General features: G+C 41.4%; 3 protein-coding genes across 10 annotated transcripts; all 3 read left to right on the forward strand.

Moving 5' to 3' along the window:
• The first annotated feature begins 1,805 nt into the window (after positions 1 to 1,805).
• On the forward strand, positions 1,806 to 5,382 carry LOC311485812 (transcription factor E2F4-like). Of its 5 annotated transcripts, none has more exons than XR_014698979.1 (10): positions 1,806 to 2,143; positions 2,490 to 2,652; positions 2,916 to 3,025; positions 3,140 to 3,295; positions 3,551 to 3,594; positions 4,131 to 4,195; positions 4,295 to 4,610; positions 4,743 to 4,793; positions 4,958 to 5,005; positions 5,099 to 5,143. XR_014698979.1 is itself a non-coding variant. In XM_084541446.1 (10 exons), the coding sequence occupies exons 2-10, from the start codon at positions 2,494 to 2,496 to the stop codon at positions 5,267 to 5,269; spliced, it is 990 nt and encodes a 329-aa protein (XP_084397572.1). In that variant the 5' UTR covers positions 1,806 to 2,143; positions 2,490 to 2,493; the 3' UTR covers positions 5,270 to 5,382. The 5 variants fall into 5 exon arrangements, 4 of the variants coding, with proteins under 4 accessions (XP_084397572.1, XP_084397574.1, XP_084397573.1 ...); XM_084541446.1 differs by lacking the exon at positions 4,743 to 4,793 and adding an exon at positions 5,223 to 5,382; XM_084541448.1 differs by lacking the exon at positions 4,743 to 4,793 and adding an exon at positions 5,223 to 5,382 and having other exon boundaries at positions 4,295 to 4,598.
• A 765-nt stretch (positions 5,383 to 6,147) lies between these two features.
• drc4 (dynein regulatory complex subunit 4) lies at positions 6,148 to 11,310 on the forward strand. 4 transcript variants are annotated; one of them, XM_084541444.1, is made up of 10 exons: positions 6,148 to 6,347; positions 6,725 to 6,922; positions 8,382 to 8,582; positions 8,696 to 8,750; positions 8,840 to 9,042; positions 9,404 to 9,565; positions 9,685 to 9,765; positions 9,916 to 10,125; positions 10,204 to 10,269; positions 10,376 to 11,310. In XM_084541444.1, the coding sequence occupies exons 1-10, from the start codon at positions 6,333 to 6,335 to the stop codon at positions 10,532 to 10,534; spliced, it is 1,350 nt and encodes a 449-aa protein (XP_084397570.1). In that variant the 5' UTR covers positions 6,148 to 6,332; the 3' UTR covers positions 10,535 to 11,310. The 4 variants fall into 4 exon arrangements, with proteins under 4 accessions (XP_084397570.1, XP_084397571.1, XP_084397568.1 ...); XM_084541445.1 differs by having other exon boundaries at positions 9,404 to 9,559; XM_084541442.1 differs by having other exon boundaries at positions 9,685 to 10,125.
• A 929-nt stretch (positions 11,311 to 12,239) lies between these two features.
• Positions 12,240 to 26,831, forward strand: LOC311485915 (stereocilin). Its single transcript, XM_084541612.1, has 29 exons — positions 12,240 to 13,396; positions 13,492 to 14,625; positions 15,252 to 15,276; positions 15,374 to 15,959; positions 16,138 to 17,013; positions 17,103 to 17,165; positions 17,259 to 17,384; positions 17,653 to 17,819; positions 17,905 to 18,091; positions 18,394 to 18,509; positions 19,037 to 19,169; positions 19,266 to 19,448; positions 19,767 to 19,805; positions 19,886 to 20,062; positions 20,380 to 20,529; positions 21,496 to 21,554; positions 21,710 to 21,833; positions 21,952 to 22,034; positions 22,142 to 22,277; positions 22,738 to 22,940; positions 23,407 to 23,497; positions 23,608 to 23,779; positions 23,947 to 24,116; positions 24,578 to 24,733; positions 24,849 to 24,991; positions 25,413 to 25,561; positions 25,818 to 25,915; positions 26,374 to 26,521; positions 26,658 to 26,831. The coding sequence occupies exons 1-29, from the start codon at positions 13,297 to 13,299 to the stop codon at positions 26,744 to 26,746; spliced, it is 5,883 nt and encodes a 1,960-aa protein (XP_084397738.1). The 5' UTR covers positions 12,240 to 13,296; the 3' UTR covers positions 26,747 to 26,831.
• Positions 26,832 to 27,203: the final 372 nt, after the last annotated feature.

The following is a 27,203-nucleotide window of genomic DNA, read 5'->3' on the forward strand; positions in this document are numbered from 1 at the left end:
CATATACTGTAACTGCTGCTGGAGTCTTGACGTTGGAAAATAATGTAGCCTCAAAATGGTCCAGCATGACAGAAGTAAAAGACAAGGACGGGGAGAAAAAGGCTAAACAGGCTTTATTCTTCAACTGTAGCCACAAGGTCTGACCCTTACCTGCCCTGCTGCCTGGAGATGTTGTGCTCTCCAAGGTAGACCATGGAAAGTCGTGGTCTTTGACAGCAATGGAAATGCAGTTATGGAATTCCATAAAAAAAGGTGCGCTATCGGGAGAGACATGATGTGATATCCAGTTGTATCCAACATAGCAACAGGCTAACATAGTTATACTACACTTCCTATTTTGTTATTACATGCATATGTCATTTTTCTAAACTGGGCACCTGATGACTTTGACCTCTTCTTCTAACTTGGTGTTAATTTGTCAGTGGAGAATCACTGCATTACCCATCAGTCAAGAGACAGGACTAAACCATTTCCTCTTGATGGTGTCCACATTGCTTTTGTTTTAACTTAATTATTTAACACAACTGTCGTCTGTGACTGAGATCTTTATTTTTATTTTTAGGATTTCTACCTGCATGAAGACATATAATCCTGAATTACACACACACACACACACACACACACACACACACACACATACATACACATATATGTGTGTATGTGTGTGTAAAAAGAGCATCACAATGAGAAAATTGATTAGACATAAATGGTGCAAATCTTTTTTTTTTCTTCCAGCAATTGAAATTACACTACTTGGCCAGACGGCGGAGCTACAAGCTCATTAGTCAAAGCTACAGAACAAACAAACTTCCTGTCTGCCAGTTCACTGGATCAAATCAAACTGAGTTTCAGACCATCTTATTCCCTTTTCAATTGAAATATCAGAGATTAATCTGGGATTATATTTATGGCAAAATTATAAACAAGATGAATCTAGTTACCCAAGAGATGGTCAAATGCACTATTGAAGACCAGCTCTCTGGATCAGTTGCACCCATACCTGTGTGGTTACAAATCATTTTTTGTGAGTTTAGAAAAAGTTTAGATACTCAGTTCTGGTCCACATGGAGACAATTATTTTACTGCATATTGCATGTTATATTTTTGCCTGAACTGTCATAAATTCTATTTGTTCTACAATGGACAGTAATGCACATTGTTGGGGGGAATGTGTCAAAGGTTGATTGAGAAAATCAGGAGTTGTTTCACTGTCAGTCTGTCAGCCTGTAAGGTGAAGAGTTAGATTATAAAATCATATCATTTATGCAAATAAGGCCACATTTCCCCAAAGTCAAAGCGTACAGCAACGTTGTAATACATAAAATCTCTCCTCAGAGCACCAGTGATTTCAGTCACTGATTATGATATTAACAACTCAAAGAACAGATACTCCACAAGCAAAAACCACCAACAGCGACAGCTTTTTATTACCTCCTTTGTACCACCATAACATCTCCCCAGTTACTATCACTAATTATTAACAAGATTAAAACCACCTTCACCAATCCCAAAACTACTCAAGGCCAAAAAGTAGGAACATTAACTGATTTAACAAGACTTGGTTCTAGTCAAATAATGTGAATGCCTTATTAGCTTCCAATATGTCATTTTGAGTTTTATACTAACTAAAAACCATGGGGTTTCGAGGTTTTTCCATATAGACCCCTGTATGGCAATAGTTGTCCTGCAACAGTAATAGGAAGTGAGGACTTTCCAAAGTGTTAATGGAATGAATAACAGTTGTATGTGCATGTAAACAGCCTAATGTTTAAGCAAACGGACTAAATAACAAACAATCAATAATATTTGCATATCTTCGATTATACGTTTCTAAAGATGGTGTGATTGTATAACATGTTTTATTTTGGTGAGAAAGTATTATCATTGACAGTCGAACGTTGGGCTTTTATTTTGAAGGCAGGAATATACAACTACCGGAAATATACGCGCCCAGCTGCACAATAGTCAGGAGAATGGACTATCACTAGAGTTGGTGTAGTTCTACTAGCATCGACTTTGCATTGGAATTAAACGCAAAAACTTGTATCTTGGGTTAAATAGTACAGTCGATAGTCGTCGTCGGTACTGCTAACGATAGCATACTATACTTGCTAGACTTCTGCTGGTCCCGACTACAAGCAAGGTAAAAACAATTAACTGTTGTGATTTTCACGCTGGCCGATGAGGTCGTGAAGGCAACTTTCTTTGTTGGCGTGTACAAGTGCTCTCTCGCACGACTAAAAGGAACTGTTGATAAAATAGTCCGGATTCACGCCAAAACAAGCCACTTGCGAGGAAAAAAGCTACACAAAAAAATAAGTGTTTCCGGTAAAAATTTTCATAATAAACGTCCGCTGGTGAACGCTAAGCAGATTTGAACAATAAGTTAAAAAGTACATACCATTGTTGTCTTCCTACATATTTATTTAGGCGCAAGCGGGCTCCTGCAGCCCATTTAAAGTGCAGGGTTTATTTGTTTGCCTTTTCAGCAGCATGGATCTTCTAGGTAGCCCATGCAATCCAGAGGAAGAGACCGCCAGGATAGACCAAAGCCTCAAATACCAGAGGAGTTTGAGAAGTCTTCATGTGCTCACTATAAAATTTGTCAAGTTGCTACAAGAATCTGAAGGTGGTGAGCTGGACCTTAAAAAAGTAAGTGAGCTGTGAAACACCAGTCAAGCACAGTAAAAAACAAACCGATTCCAGCACGTCATGTTGTAACTTCATATGAAATTATACTATACACATCTGACTTAAATGTTTTCAAAGAGTTCTCAAAATGTTTCTGTACCGTTGACCTCTCAGGGCACCCAGATCATAAAGTGCAATGACATTTATGAAGCAAAACCTTTCACAGAATGAGGCAAATCTGCCTGTGGTACGTAATTGTTGTTGTTGTTTTTTCATTCTGTCAGGCTATCAGAATCTTGGCTGTTGGGCAGAAAAGGCGAATCTACGATATCACAAATGTGCTGGAAGGTGCTGGTCTGATTATGAAAGTGTCCAAGAGCATGATTAAGTGGATGTAAGTGTTTAACCCCCACCCCCGCCACCACCACCACTACCATGGTGTGCAAGCATGTGTGTCAAGAGCAAGACATGTTTTACAATTTAATACATATGCTTTGTTTTAATTAAGTGGTCCAGTACCTGCAGAAAATGCACATGAGATAGCCAGCAGACTGACAGGGTTAAAGTCTGAACTGCAGGACTTGGAGTACATGGAATTTACATTAGACCAGCAGAAACTATGGGTTGAACAGAGCATCAGGAACACAACAGAAGACTGCAGCAAATATCCTTTTTCATATGTATTTCTATTTACAAAAGCAATTCATAGAGTTCAGACATATGTCTTTCCTGGAAATGTTTCATGTCTCTTGCATTACCTGAAAGTGTGATAGTGGACAGGGTTGTGAGCGGATTTAATGTGGTTTTGTGATGCAGATACTGCAGTTAGAGGGAACATCTCTGTCATTTAGCCATGTTTGACTTATCTCTCTTTTCTAAGTAGCGCAGTATTTCAAGTTGAACCTTAACTGAAATAAACTCTGACCTATGTGTATCATGAAGATATCTGCAACTGCTTCAGTGGTAATGTATAAGGCACTTTCTTGCCTTTTAATGTGTTTTTTTTTTTTTGATACGGTTGGAAAGCTAAGTGGAGGGGCAATAAGCCAAAGCCAGTGCTATCTGCTGTGGATGTGTGTCCATTTTTATTCCACAGCCCTAGCCCTGTTTTTAATCAACATCAAACCAACAAAGTAATATCTTCCTTCCTTCCTGATTTCACGATTTAGTTTCCCAGAAGTTTGCTTATCAGTGACATCCAAGTTTGAATTATTTTTTGCTTAGTAGATGTATCCCAGCCATACAAGATAAAATGTGTTACAGGAGAATTTAAAAGTTTGAAAATAGGTTGCAGCAAACATCAGGTGTTTTGCAGATTCACACTGTTTTGCTAGTTTCGCATGAACCTAGATGGGCAAGCACAACCACAACAGCTCACCTTGTTACAACTTGTTCCATATAGAGTCAAAGAAATCCCAAACTAATTTATGAACATTAACTGTATAAATAACAGGTGAAATTATTGTCCCATAACTTTTCACTGTCTTATCTGTCTTAAGGCAATACACTTTTGGCAGTTAAAGCACCCTCAGGCACACAGCTCGATGTTCCTATTCCCAAAGCTGTAAGTTCTGCACCATTGGAAATCTACAGTAGCTGCTTCTCTCTTTGCTGCTTGTAATTCAGATGGAATTACTTATTGTGTGTATACATCTCGTTTTAGGTCTTGAACAGCCCAGCAAAATACCAGATCCATCTGAAAAGCACAAGAGGACCCATAGATGTTGTACTTCTTAACAAGCGCTCTGTCAGTTCTGTTCCTGTCGTACTTCCTGTCCCGCCACCTGAAGAATTTTTGCAGAGCGCCAAGTCTGCCATGTCTACTTCACATGAGAAAGAAAGCAGTACTGGCCCTTGTCAAGCCTCTGCTAATACCAAAGAAAGCTTTAAATCTAAATGGACTTCACTGAAGGACATGCTCCCTCCTCATACATCATCATTTATCAATGAAGAGCTCAACAAAACAGGTGAATCCCAATGTAAGTATTTTTAATTTTTCTTGATTTGCCCTGAAAGAAAATTAACACTTCATTCTATGAGCTGGGCCCCTCACCATTTGAAGATTAAAAAAAAAAAAAGTATGAGAATAACTACTATCTGGCTTTTCTCAGGACCTGGGTGGCCAAGGGTAGTATGTCACTGATATATTACATCAAAACCAGGTATATATGAGATCTTAACGTCTTGGACTAGCTGTAACCGATCAAAATCCCTAAAATGCATTTCCCGGTCCACATCTTTGTCCTTGTCCACAACATCTGGTAACATAACAGGGTTTGTGACCTAACATTGAGTTTGCAAAAACATTTTATTTTATTTTTTTCAGTTCGAGACATTTCAGAGGAGCTGCAGCAGCTAATAGAACCCACCAAAAGTAGCGCCCTTATTTTGTCTCAGAATTTTGTACATTGATTAAATTTTGTATTTGTATATTTGTAATGTATAATAATGTACATTATTTTTATAGAATTGCTGAACAAAGACATAATCGCACAGCTGATAGCCTCCGATGGTAAGTACACTTCTGACTTAATTTTTATCAGTGTCATGTATTGTTTTTTGTATTAATATCATGTATCTCTGCTCTACAGTTTTTACTTCGGTTCTCCGTCCACCGCCACCTCTCCAACCTCTTTGACATCCCCGTGCTCAGTGTTTGACTATGAACTCCTGGCTTCCTTCAAAAGTGGATATGTTCCTGATGTCTTTTTTTTATATTTGGTTATAATGTATAATAAAATAAGAATTTCATGTGTCGTGTCCACGTCATTCAGATATGGTGTAGCACACATATAGGAAAAACATGGCACAATAAGACAGTCGAATACAACACCTTGAACTATAGTCATGACTATTTATAATTAATTTTCATAATATTTACAAAAGTATTGTAGTGTAGATGATTTGATTGCCTCGCACATGAATTTTTCTTTATCTCCGCAGTGCTATGTTCTCACATTTTTGTATTCTGTCAATGTGCTGTTAAAAGGATTTACATGTTTAAAATATTAACCATTGTGTAGTATGATTCACAGTTTGTAGAGGCCGCTGCTTCCGGTCTGTGCTTTGTTGCCATGGTAACGATTGTTTGAAACTCTAGACTAGTCGGATATGGACTCTTGAGTTTGGCAGCCCACCTATATTCAGTCTCCTCAGAACTCTTTAAACTTTACCCGTATTCTCGTCGTTTGCGCCACACATGCGATGGTAAGCAAAGCTTTATTTAAATTAATGAAGCACATGCACGCGAGTTCACAGTGTACAGTAAATAACTAACGTTAGCTGTTAGCTACCTCGCAGCTAACGCTTGACAGGTGTATAATACACTGCCTGGTCAAAAAGAAAAAAAAGTCGCCAGCTTCTCATTTCTTAAACAACCATGCCGAGAGACACATCCCTTGGTCGTGGAAAAGATGTTAGTCTGTTTGAGAAGGGTTAAATCACTGTCATGCATCAAGCAGAGAAAACATAAATATTAGAGTTTGTGACCTTTTTTTTTGGCCAGACAGTGTATTTGGCCATTGCTGCTCGTTTTAACTGGTTGCATTGACAGACTTGAGACAAGTCTTTTCTGAATATGCCGGGAGAAGTAGTGTTAACCTTTGCTGACTTTTGTTCAGCCACCGAAAAAGAAAGGCACAACTAACAAGCCTGCAAAGGCGAGGACGCCCACACTGATAGATGGCCTTACCAAGGAAGAGATGTCCAAGGAGCAGGTCAGTGCTCAATCTGTTTGAAAGTGTGTGATGTGATGTTTGTGTGTTTTATGTCAGGAAAAAAAGAAATGCTCCCTGCTTAATTCCCTGCTTCATTAACGAGACATTGCAGCAAGTTACTACTGTAGTTTGATACAGCTGAGGGAGGTGTTCAAAAGGGTTAAAAACTCAGAGTCACAGAAGGCCCTGTACAGTATCTGTTTTCACCATTTGACTATTTCACTCTGTAAACTGTAAATCACCTCAAGCTCGTCCTATACAGCACCCCTTCAGGAAAAAAAGTGTCAAGAAGATATATCGATTTTTACAGTGCATGTTGGGTGTGAACATTGTCTGCCCCTGATTTGCCCACACTGTAACACAATTCTGTGTTTCAGTTGGAAGAGCACATTGTTCGCCTCCGAGAGGAGTTGGATAGAGAGAGGGAAGAGAGAAATTACTTTCAGCTGGAGAGGGATAAGGTCCACACCTTTTGGGAAATCACAGATAGAAAACTAGAGGAACTCAAGGCTGAAAAGAAAAACTTCGATAAGGACATTGAAGAGGATGAGCGGCGTCATCGAGTGGAGATCAAGGTGAAGTTAACACACATACTGCATACACCGATCAGGCATAACATTATGACCACCTTCCTATTGTGTAGGTCTCACCTGTGCCTCCAAAACTTTTGTGACTCAGCAGAGAATGGACATGGTCCTTCTGAGGGTGTCCTGTGGTGTCTGACAACAGAATGTTGTTAGTGGGGGCTTTTGGGTCCTATGGGTTGAGGGGAGGGGCCTGTGTGGATCAGGCTTGTTCCAGTGCATCCCACATATATATATATAACACACACACAAAATCACTTTTGTGTGTGTGTCTGTGTCAGGCTGCATCCTGCTGGGGATGACTGCTGCCATCAAGCAGTTGCTATTGCTATAGGGTTGTCTGGTCTGGTCTAGGTGGGTTCTAGATGTCTAAGTAATATCCACACACTCCTGTACCACCTGCACTCTTACGTTGAAAATATGTTTATTTACTAAAACAGGTGACGGGACATACGTCATTAAAGGTTTCTTATTGCAAAGGGTTTGCTTAGTAGTTTATATTGGTAATACAGTGTGCAGTGATTGTGGACATCTGAAAGGCTGTGGTGTTCAAATGAATTTGCCTATCAATCCAGCTGGGCCCTGACTGTAGTTTGATGTGGCAGATACAATGTAGATATTAGGCTGAGTCACCTTGCAGAGTGTTTGCTCTTTTTTGCATGGTTTAAAGGCAGCCAAATGGTACATTATGTGTGAACCGAGGATGGCAGATTTATGATGGATGGAGCCTTCTACAGGGCCAAGGAAGTGTTTATGAATACCAAGCTTTCACATGAATGCTCACCCAGCTGTAAGCCGGCAAAGGTTATCCACAGACAGATTTAAACAAGGCTACAAGTCTGGCAATTTCTAAGGTGTTCATCTGCTGTCTGAGGCATACAGTGACCTCATATAACACAGTTTATTCTAAGACAAAGTATAGCGCTTTATGATACAGCCTGAAGCTTTATTTTGTTGTGGGACTCAGACACCAAAGTTAACAGCTGCTGCTGCATCAAATGAGACCGTACCATTAAAACACAATGTGCTGCCATTTTTTAAAAGGTTGCAATGCATTGCATGCTCAGTGAAGGGGCTGCCAGGTATTACTATAAATAAAATGGATGCAACATGTTGAGAGGTCCATTTCTGTTGCATCACATCTGACAGAGCTTCAAGAACTGGTTCAGTAGCATCAGTCGCTACTGACTTATTGTTATAATCTGGTATTTACTCTCAAGTTTAGTTTTTTTTGTTTGTTTTTTTCAACTTCACTCTGACCTTGTGATACAGACAGGAAGACTTATTATAGTTAAAAATGATCCCATGTGTCTGGTTGTTTATTTTGGTCTTACAGTTCTGGAACATTATTGACTAAACATGTGATGTACAGCTGAAAATGTCAAAAAATAGCCTTGAGATTAAAGGGTTAGCAGAATTGATTTTAAATTGCACATATTTTTTCCAATAGGTGTATAAACAGAAGATGAAGCACCTCCTGTGTGAACACCAGAACACAATCTCAGAGCTGAAAGCAGAGGGTTTAGTGTCTACTGAGGTGGCGCAGAAAGAGCAGAAACAATTAGAGACGGAGCTTCATAAGAAAATGAAGGCCATCGTGGAAGACACACACGAGCTGAACAATGAAAATGTTGTCAAGGAACTTGAAGTGGTTTGTAGTACACACCATGTGTTTATCTTAATGATACTCTTTATTCTGATATGCAGTATTTCAGGAAGCAGGCATCAATGTTACACATGACAGCTTGGTTGTTATCTCAACAGAAACATGAAGAGGAAATGACCACAACCAGGAACAACTTGGAGAAAGAACTGGCAGGTAAACAACACTCACTTTGACTTGAATTCAAAACCCCATGTTGTCAAAAACTAAAATGGAGATCTTGTTTTGTGCCACTGTCTGTGTAGAAGTTAGAGCCAAGAATGATAAAAAGATGCAGCTGTTGCAACAAGAGCTGGACAACATAAGGAAAAATGAGATCAGCGAGACAGAGCACCACTGGAACAGCCACATCACCTCTCTTATTGAAAACCACAACAAAACACTCTGTGATGCTAATGAAGTTGTTACTCCCAAGCAGCAGGATTTTCACCAAACCTATTCACTCATGGTATGATTGTACACACATTCATCAACACGCTAATTTCAAATTCTTTGTTTAAGTCTGCACTGGATGAGTCCTGATTGTTTTTTCTTTTACAAATAATTAATACAATGTTTAAAATGGTGAAAATGCCAATCACTAGGTTACCAGAGCCTTAAGTGATGTCTTTGAAATGCTTATTTTTATTATAATTTTATTTTGATATCCTGTTCAAAATAACATAAAATATAGAAAAGACTTTTAATTTGATAAGACGATAATGTTTGACATTTTCCTTGATAAGTGACTCAAAGTTGGTGACGAATCTGTTGAAGTAGCTTTAATCCAGATACACTTTTGTGTTGTGTGTTTTGTTTGCATTTTCTAGAATGAAATCGATCAAACAAAGCAGAAACTGAAGAAGATGGAAAAGGACCTGATCCCTGTTTCGCAGGATAACAAACGTCTCACTGATCTTATCTCAAACGTCGAGGAAGAAAATGCTGCTATTGAGAAGAAAATGAAATACTACTGGGAGACAAAGGTTAAGGTGCTGTCTGGTATAATTTATTGTTGCTGCTTAAACATTTATATTTGCCACTACCAGCTTCTCCTTTTGTGTGTGTATTTGTAGCATGCAGTGTAATAGTTTTATTCTGTTTTTGGCAGAATACCATTGAAAAGGTCAAAAACAAGGAGCTGAAAAATCTCAAAAGGGATCATGAAATACTGGAGCAGAAATTCAGCAAGGTAAAGACTGAGATGCACGGTGCCGTGTTGTTCAAATATTTTCCTGAACAACATGGCACATATTTTCTGTGCATCTTGGAAGCAGGACTAGTACTTAGTGTAGCTGTGAGTATTTCTGTGAATGTTCGTGTGTGTGCACATGTTGCCCAGCTTCAGGTGGAAAGGGATGAACTGCACAAGACGTTCACTGAGAATATTCAGAAGTTGCAGCATAAAGCAGATCAGGAGAGCTTGCTGCTGGAAAGGAAGCTGCAAGCCCTGGTAGACAACGTGGAGAACACGCAGGCTCAGCTCTGCTCGGTGCTCTCAGCCACCAACATGGACCAAACTGCTCTCAGAGAGATCACAAGTAAAGCTGAGGTAATTACACAAATTACATTCCTTCTTTCTTATCCTCGTACTCTCCACATAACTCTTAATGAGTGTGTTTTTTTGTAGAAAAACATTGACTCAGGAAATGCTGCCATCAAGAACTTACAGTACAAAAAGAATCTGATTTCCAAGGTCAGTAGTTTGTTTAATCCCTGGAGCTACTGCAGTGTAGTTGGTCAAGTGAATGTACAAATGACGGTCCATCTATTAATGTGTGAAACAAATGTGTGTCCTGCAGGCTCATAGGGATTTGCTGCTGACCACTGAATCGATGCAAAGGGTGCTTGGTGTTCCTGTGGCGGAGCTTTTTGTAAATCCCTATGGGAGCAGTCTTTCTGGGAAAAAATCTGAGTTTGAATCCGGATCTGGATTTTGGCCCAAACATGAGAAGCTTTGAGAAGATTTAAATAAATTTGCCTCTATGCATTTTATCTCACTACAGTCAGATACTCTTTCATTTACCTTTGATTCAAATGTTGATTTTCAGTGATAAAGGAATATGAGCATGGAATATTGTGTCTGTTTCTCATAAATATGACGTCTAGTAATTATAGGATAACCGCAGTCCTGGAGTTTCAGACGAACATCATGCGCTTGACTCACACTGCCCTCCGCAGGCAGAGAGCTATAATCACAGAAGCAGTGGCATAAAGAAAGGAGGGATTAAAACTGTTTTAATGGATTCATGAAATGCTTTTTAGGCTAATTATTTCACTGTCTAAAAAAATAAAACAAATTCATAATACCTAAAGGCCTCAGTGACATTCTTCTGGAAAAACACTGTTTCAGCTTTTCTTGACCATGCAAACCAGTTTGTGGAAGTGTAATTGTCACGTATAATACATAATTTTGTTTTTATCACATAGTGAACTGTTTATGTAACATTATATGTGGGTATACTAAATAAATCTACAATTAAATATGTTTAAATGTATGATTCAAATGAAACAGGATTGAATTCCATCAGAAGTTGGGAAGGTACTGGTACGATGAGCTTTACAGGACCAGTGTTACATATAATTTACTGAATTAAACAGTCAAGAGTTCTGGATGATGGTATGATCTATTTTCAGCGCATTCTCACTGATGGTAGCAAGGTGCAGGTACAGAAACTTACATTTTAATTCAAGAACTCCAGATCATAGCAAATCCTGAGTGCAGCAGTCATATAAAAGTGGATTATTATTTAGAGTACTCTGTTTTTGTGTTACCTTGCACCCATGCTGTTTATTCAGGTTTGTATTACTTGTTTTAAAATCCCCATACCTTATCGGATTTTATTCTGTCTGTGGATTTGTCAGGGTTTTGTTCCGAATTACAGGCACCAGGTGTCACTGTGTCTTAAGTATAACAAAGACTAGAATGTAAGCAGTAACGAACACTAGCGGCTAGTCAATGCAAAGCTCAATGGAAGATCATTAATGTTCACTTAAGCAACCAACTCCAAGCTTTGCAGCTTTGCAAGGTTTTTTCCTCTAACTCTGCCTCATCATGCTTTTAAAATAAGGCTCCCTGCAGCAGCCTCATCCACAAAGCTCAAACAAAATGTTTAGCTAAAATCTTTACTGTTGCAGTGATGCTGCTCCACTCTACGCTAGAGTGAGAACTTTTCAATTTCATGCCTCCATTGACCTTGGTAGATTCTAAACATTATCCATTACACAGATAATAGCAAAACAGAAGACCACAAAAAAACTCACACAAATGTATTGTCTACCGCTGAAATACACCCAGCATGGTTAATGAGGCTCAAAGTTGGACTCTAACCAAGTGTTCCAATCTCAACAGCTAGTTTCACCAGCTGATTTCCCCACCGTCATAGCTGAGTTTCCAGCAGAGAGAGGAGGAACGTATGGGGCGGATCCAGTTTCTCATTGACTATTCCCGTGGTGAATCGAGCCCTGCCGCGCTGAGTGATCGCTGTTCCCTGCAGCATCAATAATACAGGAGGAAGTTATTGTCCCTGTGCAGGCCACAGTATCATACAGCTAAAACAGGTGGAGGCAGGAGGTGGTCCTTTCACTCAGCCCTCTAGGGTTTCAAGGCCTGCAGACAGTGGTCTGACTCCGGGGAGCCTGCCGCTGTGCCCTTGCACAGGGCTCAATTGTATGTCTGCCTGACCGAGGGATAAATGTGTCCAAACAGTGACAGCCTGCTCAGTCCTGCTGCTACAGCTCAGTTGGTAAGACTACACCCTGTTACAAGATGAGTCCCAGCTCAATAGAGAATTAGTCAGGGGGGGAGACATAGATAGACATCCTGGGTGTGATTAACATGATCCAGATTTTCACCTTGTTTGAGCACCTAGCTGAGTGCTATGACCTTCCTGTAGCCTCATGGTCCAAAACACTAAACTGAGAACAGTGAAAACATTATATTGCACATGCAAATGTGAGTGATGTTTTTATATGTGTACCCAAGCTTAACCACACCGCCATGCCCATTATCCGTACATTGATGGTAACATACTGTGGGATGAAATATGAAGCCGACCTAAAGCCCTGAGACAATAAGCAAGAGCTCCAGACAGTTAAAATAACAGAGCGATAGAGGACGCTGGTGGGAGGGGAGCAGAAGGAGAGCAAAAGGTAGAGAAAGTCAGAGTGATAGTGAAATAGAGAGGGCCACTTAGAAAGAGGTCAGTGCAGAATGCGTTGAAACCGCTAGGCTTAGGGGGATGCTGGCAAACACTTAAGAGGATATTTAAAGACATGAATGGATTGTAACTGGTGGTGAGTTCTGAAAAATTCTTATTTCTGCATTGGGAACGTTTTAAATTTACAGAAGTTGTTTTAGCCAACACAGAGATATCTTCCTGTTCTAAACAGGATCACTTTAAAAATCTGCATCTCGTATTTAGTCTAGTTTACATTCATGAGTTTTCATGGACTCTCTTTGATCATCACATTTGTATCCACGTTTAATTGTTCAGTCTCATAGGTTGTAAAACTTAATTACATTACTCATACTTGTTTTAGTAACCGTGCAGGGAAAGTGGTAATGTGAAGTGGTAGCCAGTCATTAAGTTTTAATGCTCCCTCTGCGCTGAGATACTTTACTCCTGGAGTCCATCACATCACTTTAAAGGTTTTTGTGAAATCAACAGGAAGAAGGGACCAAAGAGAAAGATGTGACATTAATTTGTCACGCTGGCATGAGATGATGATGGCAGAGAAAGGGTCAGGGATGGGCACTCTTAAATTCACAAGCATCATAGTTTGCGCTGTTTTACTCGGACAAGGAACCCCTGAGCAGACAGGTGAGTACTCCACCAAAACACACCACTTGTAAGTTTGCCACTGCTTGTTTATTACACAGTGCTAATTCAAGATGTTTCTAATGGCACTCATACAGGAGGTGGTAAAGAGGACCAGAACAACGCTATTTTGAAGGAGATCATTTCAAAATGGAGTAAAAGAAGTCATTTAAATGCACAGAGAGCTCCTCCAGAAACCAACAAGGACCAGTCTGTGCCCACTTGGGTGAGGAATATCATGGGGAGCTTAAAAACTCTTGGTCTACTTCCCAGCAAGAGCCTGCCATCATTAAAAAAGCCAATTGACAGACACCGTCTATCTGGTTTCCTCTACAACATCTCTTTGTACCTCCAAGAGATGGGTGCTGAGTTGGAGGAGGTGCCGGAGGAGCCAGATGAGGAGCAGCTGTGGGAGAAGGTGCTGCATTTCTTCCTCCAGTCTGAAGGGAATGTTGCACTGAACCAGTGGAATGGCCGGGTGCCACCGCGACCCAGCATCAGAGTTCAGGACTGGTTTTTGTCCCTGAGGGGCAGCCCGCACTGGGACTGGTTCTTGGGACTTCTGCAGAGTCTTATCACTTTGTCAGAGCGTCAGCCCCACAAGCCCATGTTGACTTTCTTATCTCAGAACTGGAGGACAGTGAGCGCTGTGCTGGAAGCTACGCTTCAGGCTCTGGTCAGTGGAACGTATGGGCAGGCCAGCGCAGGCCTGCAGGGGTTTATCTGTGCTCTAAAGGGACGTAATGACTGTGCCTTCAGTGTTAGCTGGCTTCAGCAGCTGCTGCAGTTCTTAGAAACACGCAACTGGAAGCCTGTGGTCAGTTTACACCCAGCAGGGGAAGCGTCTGAACACACTAAGAGCTCGAGCGCATTTGGACGTTTAAAACCCTTTAGCTTGCCCCCTGAGGCCAGGTGGCAGGATGGGTTATCTGGCAATGCATCAGTGGAGGATATGATAGCTACAGAGGCTGAGCCCAACTCCATGCAAAGTTTACTGCTACAGGCTTTATCTCGTTCAAGTGGAGGAGAGCGAGGAGGCCATTTGGCACAGAAAAATTTAGCTCTTGTACAAAGTTTGGATGGGCTAAGAAGGGGTCTTCTGCACAGGGTGGGGAGTTCAGTCTATGGTAACCTGAGGGAGAAAGTGTCACAAGTTACCATGGCGCTGCTTGATGATGTTAGCAGCCTGGTGGACGTGCCACAGCCCAACACTCAGGGCCGGTGCTCAGTTGGTGAGTATAAAGGAAAGACTGGTCCCTATGTTGTCTGAACAAACATTAGAAACATAAACTTTTTATCATTAGACAGAAAGCTCATTCATCAAAGTCATCCCCAAGGATAACAGGCATCAGTCAGCATGCATACACACAATCTGATTATAAACTTATGAAATAATTAGGAAAGCGCCACCGCCAATTATAGTTCACATGACAGATGCCTGTGTGTGTGCATGCACTCATATTCAGATGTTTGCTTCAGAGAATGAGTCAGAGAAAAACATGGAATTTACTAAGAATCAGCCGAAGAAGTGAATTGTTTGGATCATATCTGATGTCATTAACAAAGAAAAGGAAATCTCATTAACGTGGCCTCAGTTTCACCTAGAGGATCCAGGAGAGAACGTGACAGTGGAAGACTCTGCTTTAAAATCTTTATAATCACCCTGGCCAGTGAAAGCATCTGTTGTTAACCCGGCTAATCTCTTTATCCTCTCATTGATGTCAGTAACATTATATCTTGGGCATTGTTAACCGAGCTGCACTGTTACATCAGCCATAGTTGTATACTGCAGGAGCTGTCATGTGCTCATTCACTTTGATTTCCGAATAATATTTGCTTTTCACTGATCTTTTTGAAGGCGACCTGAGACAGCTGATCTTATGGTAAGATATTTTAGGACAATATTATGGCATTTACATATTCAACGCTAAATGATTAGCTTTATAGATTCACATTTCCACCACTGTTGTCAATTCATAGGGGGATAAGACATAATGTGATGTGGAACACTCAAGCTTTGGGTGTTAGCTCCCAGGGTCTCCCAAGCTCACTCCCATTCCTGTCCTGCCCCTCCACTGAAGGAGATGAAGTAAGGTCACAACAGACACCGCTCCAGTCATCTCCAAAAACAGCCCCCCTTTCACAGAGAATCTCCAAACAAAAACGCCTCCTTGGACTTTCGACTGCATCTCTCAACTCCCAGCTGACCCGCTTACAAACAGGCTTGATAGGAGACGGAAACAACCAGCAAAAAGAGATGGAGTATATCACCTCTACAGAAATCCTGGAAGCAGCGTGTAATGAGTCCATCCCAGGCTTGACTGGCGTATCCAACTTTACCGTTTTCCTGTACTGCAAACTGTTCGAAGGGGAAAATGGGTCAGTTAATCCCGAAATGGCTCAGATGGGGCTCGACCTGCATGCTACATGCTCTGATGCAGCTTGGTATCTGTCTGCTGCTGAGGAAGACTTCCTTTGGGTTCATGTCTGCAGTGAGTTCTTCGCTCATGAGTTCAACAACACTGTGTGTGCCAACTCTTCTTTCTGGCTGCAGAGGGCCCATCAGGTAATGGATCCCTTTTTGGACGAGTGATCATTTGAGTGCTTTCTATGAAGCTGGTATAGCTAACAACACTGAAGACATACTACCAGCTGTATTTAAACAATTCTGTACATTGGTGTTTTATTTTACACAAAATTCCCATTGAATACATGGTAACTATTTTCTCTCTTCTAATTTGCAGGCTGCATTAACAAAAGACTATAATTTCTTCAACCACACAAGTATAGATGACCTCTGTGTGCAGCTTTCAGTTGAGCCGATCGAGAGTCCAGGACTCAATGAGGAGTGTCTGACTCAGTTGGGTAGCAGGTCACTCAGTGCCCAGGCTTTCAGAGACTGCTTTCTGCCCAACAACTCAGTCTTGATGTCAGCTCTGTGCGGCAGAGAGTCCCCTGACTCACACCAGTCTTTACAAGAGGGCAGCTGGGCTGCAGCATACTGCTCCAAGATGCAAAACTACTCCCATGGTGACACTTGTCACTACAGGAAGTGGACTGTGCATAATTTCACCAACTCCACCCTCCTGGAGCTCTGTGGACACACACATGGATTGAGAGAGTACATTTGTCTGAATGCCACACTCTACCACCAGCTGTTAAAACTGAAGCCTCTGTTAGTGGATGTCTGTGCTGATCTGCAGGCAGAGCAGGAAAGTAGGAAATGCTTCCTGCAGAGGTTTTTTGACATGCTCCCAGCGCCGTATGAGTTTGACACATCACAGTTGTGTGTGGACCCAGCTCCTCTGCTGATGGATGTCCTGCATAAACTGAGTCTGTGTGAGGTTGAGGGAGGAGACCGTCAGGGGTTTTTAGTGGCGCTGGGGTATGTGTTGCGAGTCTTGGACTTCATGGTGGGTCTCTCTTCAGGCCTGGATGAAGGAGAAAGAGAGGCGAGACAAGGCCTGGGTCAGGCTATCCTTCTCTCCAGTCTCCTTGACAACACATCCTGGGCCTCATTGCACCCAGAAGCCTCCACAAGCGTTCTTCACACTGTGGGAGTCTTCCTGCGCAGGGAGGAGAATACAACTCTAAAAGAAGACTTGCTGAGCTGCTTCAGTGTAAGATACAGCAAACTGATACACACATACAGTATATCTATTTCTCACACACACAATGAGTGAATAATCTGTTTCTGCACATACATCAGCCTGTCCTGTGGGACCTCATCCAGCAGGATGACAACTCATCTGCTCTCAGGGTTCTGCTGCAGGTAATGGCCTGTGCAGCCATACTCACGTTTAACATTTCACAACAGATCCGCTCACTGAACATTAGATTAAAGTGATTCACTTTATCTTACCAGGAGTACCTCCAGATGCCAAGAGACAGTATTCGTACTCTTGTGATGTCTGCTGAAAAAGATGCAGTGAAGAGATTTATCTCTCATATGCATCAAAGTTGGGACCAGCTTCAGGTTGAAACCAGCCAGGTTTGTTCCTGGGCTTCTTTCTAAGCACGGTGTTGGCTTTATATTTATGACACTTTCACTTTTTAATGAAGCTATCTGACAGGGTAATATATCACAAATGAATGGGGGGACTGTGTTGTGCTTTGTGTGATGTACTTCTGATTGGTGTTTATAAGGCATTGTGTTGTATCAAATTGTTTTGAATGCATGTCACGGCCCATGCATAGTTAAAGAGGGCCAAATAGAACACACATCCATTCACGTCCTGTTGTTTTGTTTTCTCTGGCAGGCCTCTCAAAAAGAGTTGCAGGCCATGGAAACAATGACAGCTGCTTTCATCCATAAGTTCCCCCGAGTGACCCCAGAGCTGTTTGTGGACCTTTCTCAGTTCATTCCCTTCATGTCTGTCTCTGACATAATGAGCTTCCCTGCTTCCCTGATTGTCAATGACAGTGTGTGAGTCACGTACCCAACAAATGATCATGTTTAATATAAAATTCCTCACTCCTCTGATGCTAACAGTTTCTGCACTGCTCTGCAGGTTGACAGCCATTCGTGACCACAGCTCTGGTATGAAATCGTTCCAGAAAAAGGCCTTTGTAAAAAGACTCCTGCAGTCAAGTGTGGTGGGTGATGTCCCCACGTGGCCACCATACTTTCTCAGTTCCATCCTCCCCCTTCTGCCGTACCTCCCAATCAGTCATTTTCAGCAACTGACGTCGCACCAGGTTCGACTTACACTGATTTAAAGCTTTCTCTGTAACTGCTTCATCTCTGTCACAGATCTCCGATGTGGTATGATTTAGAGGAAAGACTAAATAAATGAGAGGATAGAACATATGCCTCTGCATAAGACACAAGAATAATATGAAATGATGTTCACAGCACAAATCTGAAGTGAGTTAAAATCAGGCCACCAAACACTAGCCTTACCACCCTCTGTTTTATTGCAGCTTTAATTTGTCACCCTGTGATATGTAGTGACTTTTGTTTTAGCTTGTTTCAACATTTAATCTTCTGTCTTCTTTAGCTCGCTCCCTTGGTGGAGTTGCTAGGCAACAGCAGTCTGGATGGTGTAAGGGGGCGCCATGTGCTTCGGACGCTCTTCAGTAAGAAGAAAAATCTGACCAGTGATGACGTTCTGAGGTGAGACCTAGAGACTTTACAGTTATCCATTCTTGTCACCACTTGAAATCCCTGAGAAGTACGGACTGTCTGGATCATCCGAAGTGACTTTACAGCACTTGATGATTATTAAAGGTCATCAGGCTGTTTCTCACCAAACTACACGGTGTACATCCTTGTGATCTATTGAAAGTGTTAAATCATTTCGTTACTTTACTATTTACAAAGTTGTTTTCTTTTCTTGAGAGTTTCCGACTTGTTTCTGCAGAGGACGTCCAGCTGCCAGACTGAACAGAAACTTGCAAGGACATATTCATAGTCTATAAGTAATGGTTAGAGTATCAGGCCAGAGTTGTGTTTAGATATTGATTTATGATGCTATGCCAGGTATGAGAGGCATGTCTAATCCCTCCTTATGCTGCACATGTGTATCAATGTGTTCTGATATTTAGCATTCACTTCTACATTATGCTCTTTCTATGGAAAGCTTGTATGAAAAGCTATTCTTTTATTGAAAATAACAAAGGTGAAGAATAATGTGTTTGCAGATTAGGAGTACTTGCATGCTACCTGGATCCAGCAGACTTGGATCCATATCTCCACGATCCAGCTGTGTCATCTGCTCTCTGGCAGCATCTGTCTCAGTGCATGTCCAAAGGGTTCATCAGTGCCCGTGGCAGGGTGAGGGGCACGGACAAGACACTATCATCCCGAATTACAGTTTGTTTGTTTCACTAACTGTCTGACTAACTCTGTTTAACCGTGCTTTGTGGGTAGTTGTCATCTTGGTTGATACCAGCAGTTCAGACCCTGAATGTCAGCAGCATGGCTTCTCCAGAGCTGTCTGCTCTCAGTGGTCTGCTGCCCCAGTTAGGAGCCTCATCCCTGCTGTCTCTGCCCACACAACAACTCCTGGAAGTCCTGTCACAACCAGGATTACCTAGATACTATCCGGCACAGGTCAGCAGTGTTTTCTTACCACTCTTTTCATATGTTTTATTTTTTTTCTCTCTTGTCTCCTCCTGTTCATGTAACTGTAAATGTTAAGAAATAGTTTTATTTTCCATGAATGTTTCTAAGTTGTCACATTGACCTACAGTTTTTTTCTCTAAGATGCTATGTGGAGCATTCATGCAGTGCCCGTTTTCACAGAAAAGAAAGTTAAACTTGGCTGAAATATTTCCAAGAGGAGGATGTGCATTGATGAAATATGTGACCTTTGTGAAGTATCTTGAAATGTGAGTTCTTGTGCGGTTGTCTTTCTAAAACTCTCCTCAGGCATTTCAGCTATTATCCAAGATTTCAAAGGACACCAACGTAAGTAAACATGTTAAAAATATTTCAGCTGAATTCCAGCCAACTGCGCTCTCACACTCATGTTTCTCTTTTCCTGCCAGCTCACCATGGAGGAACTGTGCAGGCTGAAGCCGTTACTCTCTGGCCTGTCCCCTGCTGTGCTCACAGACCTCCGGTGGACTGAGATCAGTGAAGCGGCCCGCTGCCAATGCTGGAGGACGCTGCTAACTGAGCTTGAACCTGGCCACAGAGCCATGCTATACAATGCAATGCAGGAGGTGATAGTGCTTTGTTTCTTTGTTAAGTGTATCACTTCTCACTTTTCTTATCGTATTTCTTATAGTTTAATGGGCTCTTGTGTTGAGTCACTTGTAGATGACACATTGGATAATGTGTTTGGCAGCGCATGAGTCTCATCATCACTGCTACATTAGATTGTGTCAGAAACCTAAAACATACTAGAAAATATCACATTGAGACAAACAAATAATGTCTAATCTGAAACTATATGGGCTCCACGGAGTACTACTTTTTGTTTCTTAAAAGGTTGTTAACTGTTTCTGGGTCTGAAAGTGTTTTGATTACATGTCAACAGGCTCTACTCAGAGACTTGAGGAATGTCACTCAGCTGGAAAACTGTCTTTTACCATTTGTCCCTCTGAGGAAGCTTATGCAGGCCATGGATGGAGAAACCATTGTGAGAGGTATCAGCACGTACAGGGACATTCACTGGTCGCCACAGCAGGTGCACACTTTACTTTAATCTACTTTTGTGTGCTGTTAAACTTTGCATTGATACAACAACAAAAGCTAGTTTTACTAAGGAAGAAATTGTTACCAGCTTAGGTTTTCGCTCCTATTAATCTTCAGCTCATTGGATATGCTTCAGACGAGCCTTTCAGGATATTAATACTCCATTCACATCAGCTGCCATCAAGCTAATTAGTTTGGATGTAGTACAATAGTGTGGAGGAGTGTAGCATAAATTAATAATGGCTACCTTAAAGGGATTTTGTCACAGCCGGGACTGTATTAGCCTGCTTTCACCACCTGTTCTCAGTCTAACAAGACCAAAGTCAAATTCATAAAGAGTGCCCTTTACACTTTCTGTCTACTGTACTGTGACACTGAATATTAAGGCCTAAATTTTATGCTTAAGTAGTTTCAGTGTTCAATATAAATTAGACAAACCAGTACACAGTGTACAAGTGAACTCTTCTAATGTGTAACTAAACTTTGAGGCCACTTTAGTAGGCAAGCAAGTAATCTCATGTTAATCTAATGTAAAGTTAATCTAATTTAACATGCTAAAATATCATTTAAATAAAGGTCTTTTTTTTTTTAACTGCATTTACAAAGCAGAACAACGGATTCAGTTTGTTGAGTAAAGGTTTTAACGTTGTGCAGGTGAAATGCTTGTGTGCAATGCTCACAAGCATTTCCCACCATGAGCAACAAAAATACTCTTATTTTTACAAATACTAAAAATTATCTTAAAGATGTATTTGTATCTTTTAGCTGACAGACGTTAGAGTACACTTTTACCGTTTTACTCACTCAGTTCGGGCCAGTATGAAAAACAACTTGATAGGAGAAACCTGGAAATTATCCTTGTATGGTTGGTCACTTAAAATATCTACATTTATTTTAGTCCTTCGTTTCAAGGAAAACATCATCAAAATCCTTACTGAAGCTTCTCTTTTCTGCACAGGCGCAGTTTTTGTTCAGTAAGATCCTTGAAGTTAAAAATATTACCAGCAAGTCAGTAAGGTGAGGTTGGACCTACTGAACATTCATGTGCATGCTTTTAACCAATAAGTCATTTTGCCTCAAAACTGAAGCAAAACACACACGTATGCTTTAATTTTCAGGTCAGGTACTCCCTGAATAAACAGTTTAAACAATGACCTCTGGTTCACTTGCAGGGCTCTGCGTCGTATTGCTGGTGGCATGAGTTGTGGTGTTTTGAGGCTTTGGGCCAATGATACAGATTTTGAAGAGTTGCTTCAGTTTGTTAGCGAGCTGCCTGGAGCCACGAGGCCTGCTCTGGTGAGGAACTCTTCATCTTAGCCACTGATATGGAGCCATGAAAATGTATGTTTCCATAACAAGTGAAAATCTATGTTTAATTGTAACCATGTCACATGTGTTTTGACTGTGGTACCAGCGAAAGTGTATAGTGGAGGAACTAAGGAGACAACCTGGACTCGACATCAGTGCTTTAAGTGCTGGGTTTGCTGCAACTTTGCCGTAAGTATCTTCTTATTAATGACGCATTTTATTCTATTCTATTCATAAATATTTCGCAGTCTATCCAATGATAACTACACTTACACCTCTGCTCTGTTCTTTTCCAGAGTGACGATGATAGAGGATCTCTCTAATGCATCCTTCAGAGCCATTCTCAACCACATTCAGGCTCACTTTGAGGATTTCCTCACACTGCCTCATTATAAACAGACAAATTTAGCTGAGAAGGCTGTCACTGAGCTGGTAAAACGCCAAAAGGAATTATACAAATACTGCATTTATTCACATGCCACAGTATGTTTTGAGTGGAAAAGTGCGATCTGAAACCAGCTAATTCAGTAATTTATAGACATCATTAAGTTGAGATAGAGCTCCTACGTTAACTTCAGGGTAATTAAAATGATAAACAGCCAGCCATGACAATTCAGAGCTAACTGGAACTCGGAGATGCTATTTCTGGTTAATCAGGGGTTTGCGTCAGTGATGGTGAGTCATGATTTGATTTGTTTTAACACTTTAATGGGGCAGAAAGAACAAAGTACGTGCTAGTCCAGGATTCTCAAGTAAGCAGATATAGAGAGAAAGAGGAGAAGGAAAAGAACATAACCCTTTTCACCCTCTCAAATGCTTTCAAGTGAAGTCATATCGGTATGAAATCTTGGTTCTCAGACTCACTCTCTGTACTGCATGTGGTGCTTAACAGGGCTCCTCTCTGGCTGAGGTGCAGATTGATGGCGTCATTCTGGATGCGCTTGGACCTTTGCTGCCTTTCTTGGACCGAGACAGTCTGGCTCTGGTGGACAGAGGAGCGCTGGCTCTGCGGCTGGAGGAGATGAGAAATTTCTGCCTTCCCAAAGAGGCTCTGAGAGATATTAGCAACCTGGTCACTCAAAAAGACCTGCTCGGGTAAACCAACACATCTAAACCAATTTCAATCTAATAATGGCACTAAATGAAAAGTTAAAAATAATTGTATAGATTTTACAATTCATCCCAAAGGGTACATGAATGAAATCTCATTTTTATGTCACTCCATTAAACAGTCGTGCTGGCACTAAACACCAGAATAACTGGGAATTATCCTATAACCATAATCTCATGGCAGTTCATCTTCTATCTAGAGCAAAGAGGTGGCACGAATGATTTATTGCTGGACGTTGCAATCCCTAGAACCAAAGTGTTAGCAAAAATGAAACTGTATGTATAATATACTGACCTACGAAAAGCAGAAGTCAGAAGAAACAAAACATCTCCCACATCACAGTGTAGAAAATAACAGATTGTGAGTCATCCAATATGTATGTCTGATAAGAAATTCCCAGAATTGACCTTTCAGAAGGACATGGATTATATATGTGTGTTTGTTTACCAGTGAGCCATCCACGTGGCAAGTTGGGGATGTTGAACTCTTGGGCAGGCTGGTGTTTGTTCTTTCAACAAAGCAGATTAACTCCATCCCATTGGTAAGGGCCCCAAATCATCTAACCTTCCAAATCATTAATTTCTCTTTCACTGGTTTTCTAAGACATATCCTGACCAGCATGATCATATAATCTGTGTTTCCACTGTATAGACAGTGCTGAGTAAAGACCTAGTGGAGCAGGTCCTGGTGGCCCAAAGGCGCTGGGAGGACAGTGTGGTTGGAGGCGTCTGCATTACTCAGTGTGTGGACCAGCATCGCCAGAGTCAACGGATTCAGAGTCTCATTCGAGGAATTGTCAAAGCCCGGAGCAGGAGGGCAAAAGGTTGAGTAAATATACCTTAAGCATCTAATGCATTTTTAAAAAAAAAACTAGTTCTGTTATGTCTAGCAGTTATTGGTTTAGTGCAAATGGGACTTGCATCAGTTATTTCTGGATGTTTAGTTTGTATGTATCATTTCACTGACTCTACCACCTGTGTTTCCAAGCAGTACCAGTCCCAAGCTGTGCAGACATTAGAGGGACATTTCCCGCAGCTTGGACATCCACTCAGCTCAGCCGCATGCCTCAGGAGGAGCTGAAGCAGTGTGTAGAAGTTTTTGGTCAGGATTTTTCACTGAGCTCTGATCAGCGCAGGGCACTGTGGCTGAAACTGAGGCAGGTCAGTAAAAGTCCGCCTGCAAAACACCACAATGCCTCAGCGCATGATTTATTCATTTGGTTTTTGCTTTTTCTGTTGCCCTCAAGACATCTGCACGTGTTATTCTCCTCCAGACTTGTAGAAATACAACATGTTCTCTGCCATGGATTATGTAGACACTATTTGGGTCAGTCAGGAACAATACGTTCTGAGTTCTCCACTGTCTGGCTTGTGGCCTAGCATTTCTGTCTCAGTTAAGAGATGTTCCTCATCAGACATATCTTAAAATCTTTACAACACAATCCTAAATGTGCCAAAAAATGTGACTGAAATTGGACACGTAGTATCTGAGAATAGCTGTAGGATGTGAGCTTGAAGGCAAATGAGAAAAAATAACAAAGAACAGGATGCTGTGTCCTGTCTGAAATAATTTTCCATATAATCTGTGCTTGAGTCGTGATACGATTCTTCATTCAATACAGTCCTTCAGTCCGGTGAGAGAGCTGAGAGCAGATCAGGTGCTGGCGCTGGGCTCTGTGGTGACTGAGATGGGAGAGAGAGAGCTGCAGGACGCTGGCCTCACTGATCTGGGTGTGTTGGCACATCTGGGCACACTGACAGACTGGAGCCCTAAAAAGGTGAAATTAACTTTTCATTCTTTAATTTCTCATTCCAATATAAAACCAAAAGAAAAAATTATGAAATGGACTTATTATTTTTCTATAAATCAGTGTTAATGGGTTTGCTTTTCAGATGAGAGCATTGATTTTGAGCGTGATGCGGAAACGCAAACTGAAAGTGGAGCAGTTAACGGCTGTTGATCTGGCAGCATTTGGCCATCTGATCTGTGGTCTGTATCCCACAGAGATGAAAAGACTGAGCCCTTACAACCTCAGGTCAGTCAGATGATTGATTTGTGATCACTCGCACGTCTACATTGCTGTAACAGTAGCTCAAGCCATATTTTTTTTTTTTTCTTTTCAAAGCAAGAATGAGAGAAATGACAAGTTGGAAACAAATTGCCAAACTAATCCAATAGATCCAAGGGAGCAATTACAAAACCAGGCATATGTCAAACACAGGCAAATGACATCCACTTAGAGGGATTGATTGATCCGGGGTTTGTCATTTATGAATGTAGGAATAGTAATGATACCCCCTCCTGTAGCTTTACAGAATGAGAAATAAATTAAATGATATGAGGCAAACCTGCAAACAGATGCTAACTAACAGGAGCGAGACAAACCTCATGAAAACAATCAAACACTGCGACTCCCTGAAGAGGATAACATCCTGATCTTCTCCCTCAAACTGCAGTATGGCTGTCCTGTTCCTGCGGGAGTCGTCCCTGCCCTGCACTGAACAGCAGATGGAGGCGCTGACAAGCTGTTTGTCCAGACCGGAGGCCTTTGGTCCAGCTAGTGCTTGGGGACCAGAGATTTTCACTGAAATTGGAACATTGGCAGGTACAGTGGAGCCTAACGTCCCTGGAGGTGTCAACTTTTTGGTGATGAACTTTTTTTTTTATTTTTATTTGTTTTTTTTCAAAGAGTGAGTACGGTGTTAGAACAAAATGACAGCTCTTGGATGGATAGGTACAATTAAATGTATCCCTGAGGGCACAGGCTCCAGCGTGAAGCAGGAAAGTTTCTCTAAACTCTTCCTGTGATTTGAAATGAGACACATTAATTATCTGACTGCAGTGTTTGTCTCCCTGTCCAGCGGGTCTGCCGGACATGGCGCTGTCAGCTCTGCTGCAAGATCAAGTGGAGGGAATCACTCCTGAAGCTATGGCCCTGATGTCTCCAAAAAAGATGGCAGTGAGTTTCACCTGTCATATTCAAACTAATCTGCATCATTTAGCTATTGCGGATACACTTTGTGGCACGAATGGCAAATTTTCGCTAAATTGTTCAATGTTGAGCATCATATACTGTCAATAAATCAAAAGTTCAGGTGTAAATTATAGCCATTTTTAGAGGGATTAGCAAAACCAGTGCTCTCTATGCTAAATGTATGGGGTAGAAATGTCCTGTTTGTCTATTTATGACATTCAATGGAACAAAAAACAAAGAATAGACATTTTCAGACAATACTACACAAAATGTAACAGAATGAGACTTCTTTTTTTTTCTCACTAATCACTGAACTCTAAATGGAACTGGATTGCTCTGGAAACAACTGGGGAGTGTAAAGCCAAAAGAAACACACTGCCACCTTTCATTTGCATTCCTGGCAATAAAACAGACATTTTTTGTGCCGGTTGTGCGTCTGACAGGTGGTGTTTAGTGCAGTTCAGTTGTCATGGCTGAGTGCGGAGCAGGCGTGGGCTGTCACTGAGGAGCAGTGGGCAGAGCTGGACACTGAACAGAGACATGCTCTCGGACTAGCTCGATATGAAGGAGACGTCCTGCTGGAGCTGAGAGGTGCTGCTTTAGGAAAAAATGCAAACCTCCTTCTAACAGCCTTCCTCGTATCGAGTCTTTTACTTGTCATGATACTTGTAGTGGTGAATATGATTTGCATGGCCATAACAAATGACATTTAATTCTGCTTCCACAGGGAGAAACTCGGCTCCAGCTGCTCCGAACACAGACAGCTTCGCTTTATGCTCGCTGGCTCTGAGCCTCTTGTTGTGGCAACTAATTTAAAATGCTGGAACAACATTTAATAGCTCCTTTGACCTCCTCCTTGGTATCATCAGATTTGTACTTCAAATAAATATTTTGAACTGTTTTGCTTTTTGTGTGTGCTAGTCCTTCAATTTATTTTTGCGCTCTGCTGCACATGTTTCACTTTTATGTGAGTTATCAGCCTGGCAGAATGTAAATCAGTCTATGTAGCTGTACTGATTAACGCTCATTTGACAGTTAAACAGGCTTTCCAGAATTTACAGGATGTTGACTAAGCAAACAAACTTGAGATGACATTTTACTGCACTGTTACACACTGAAGTCTATCACACAAATGGTAGAAAGACTCAATAACAGACCCGTAAATTCTCCCATTTTTAACTTCTGTCGGCTCAGTAATCTGTTTATGGCTGATCTCTAGTAGGACCTGTGTGTTAATATCACTGCAGAGATACAAGTGTAACAGGGAACTTGG

This window comes from Chelon labrosus, assembly GCF_963514085.1.
Source record: "Chelon labrosus genome assembly, chromosome: 3".
In the NCBI taxonomy this organism is placed as follows: domain Eukaryota; kingdom Metazoa; phylum Chordata; class Actinopteri; order Mugiliformes; family Mugilidae; genus Chelon; species Chelon labrosus.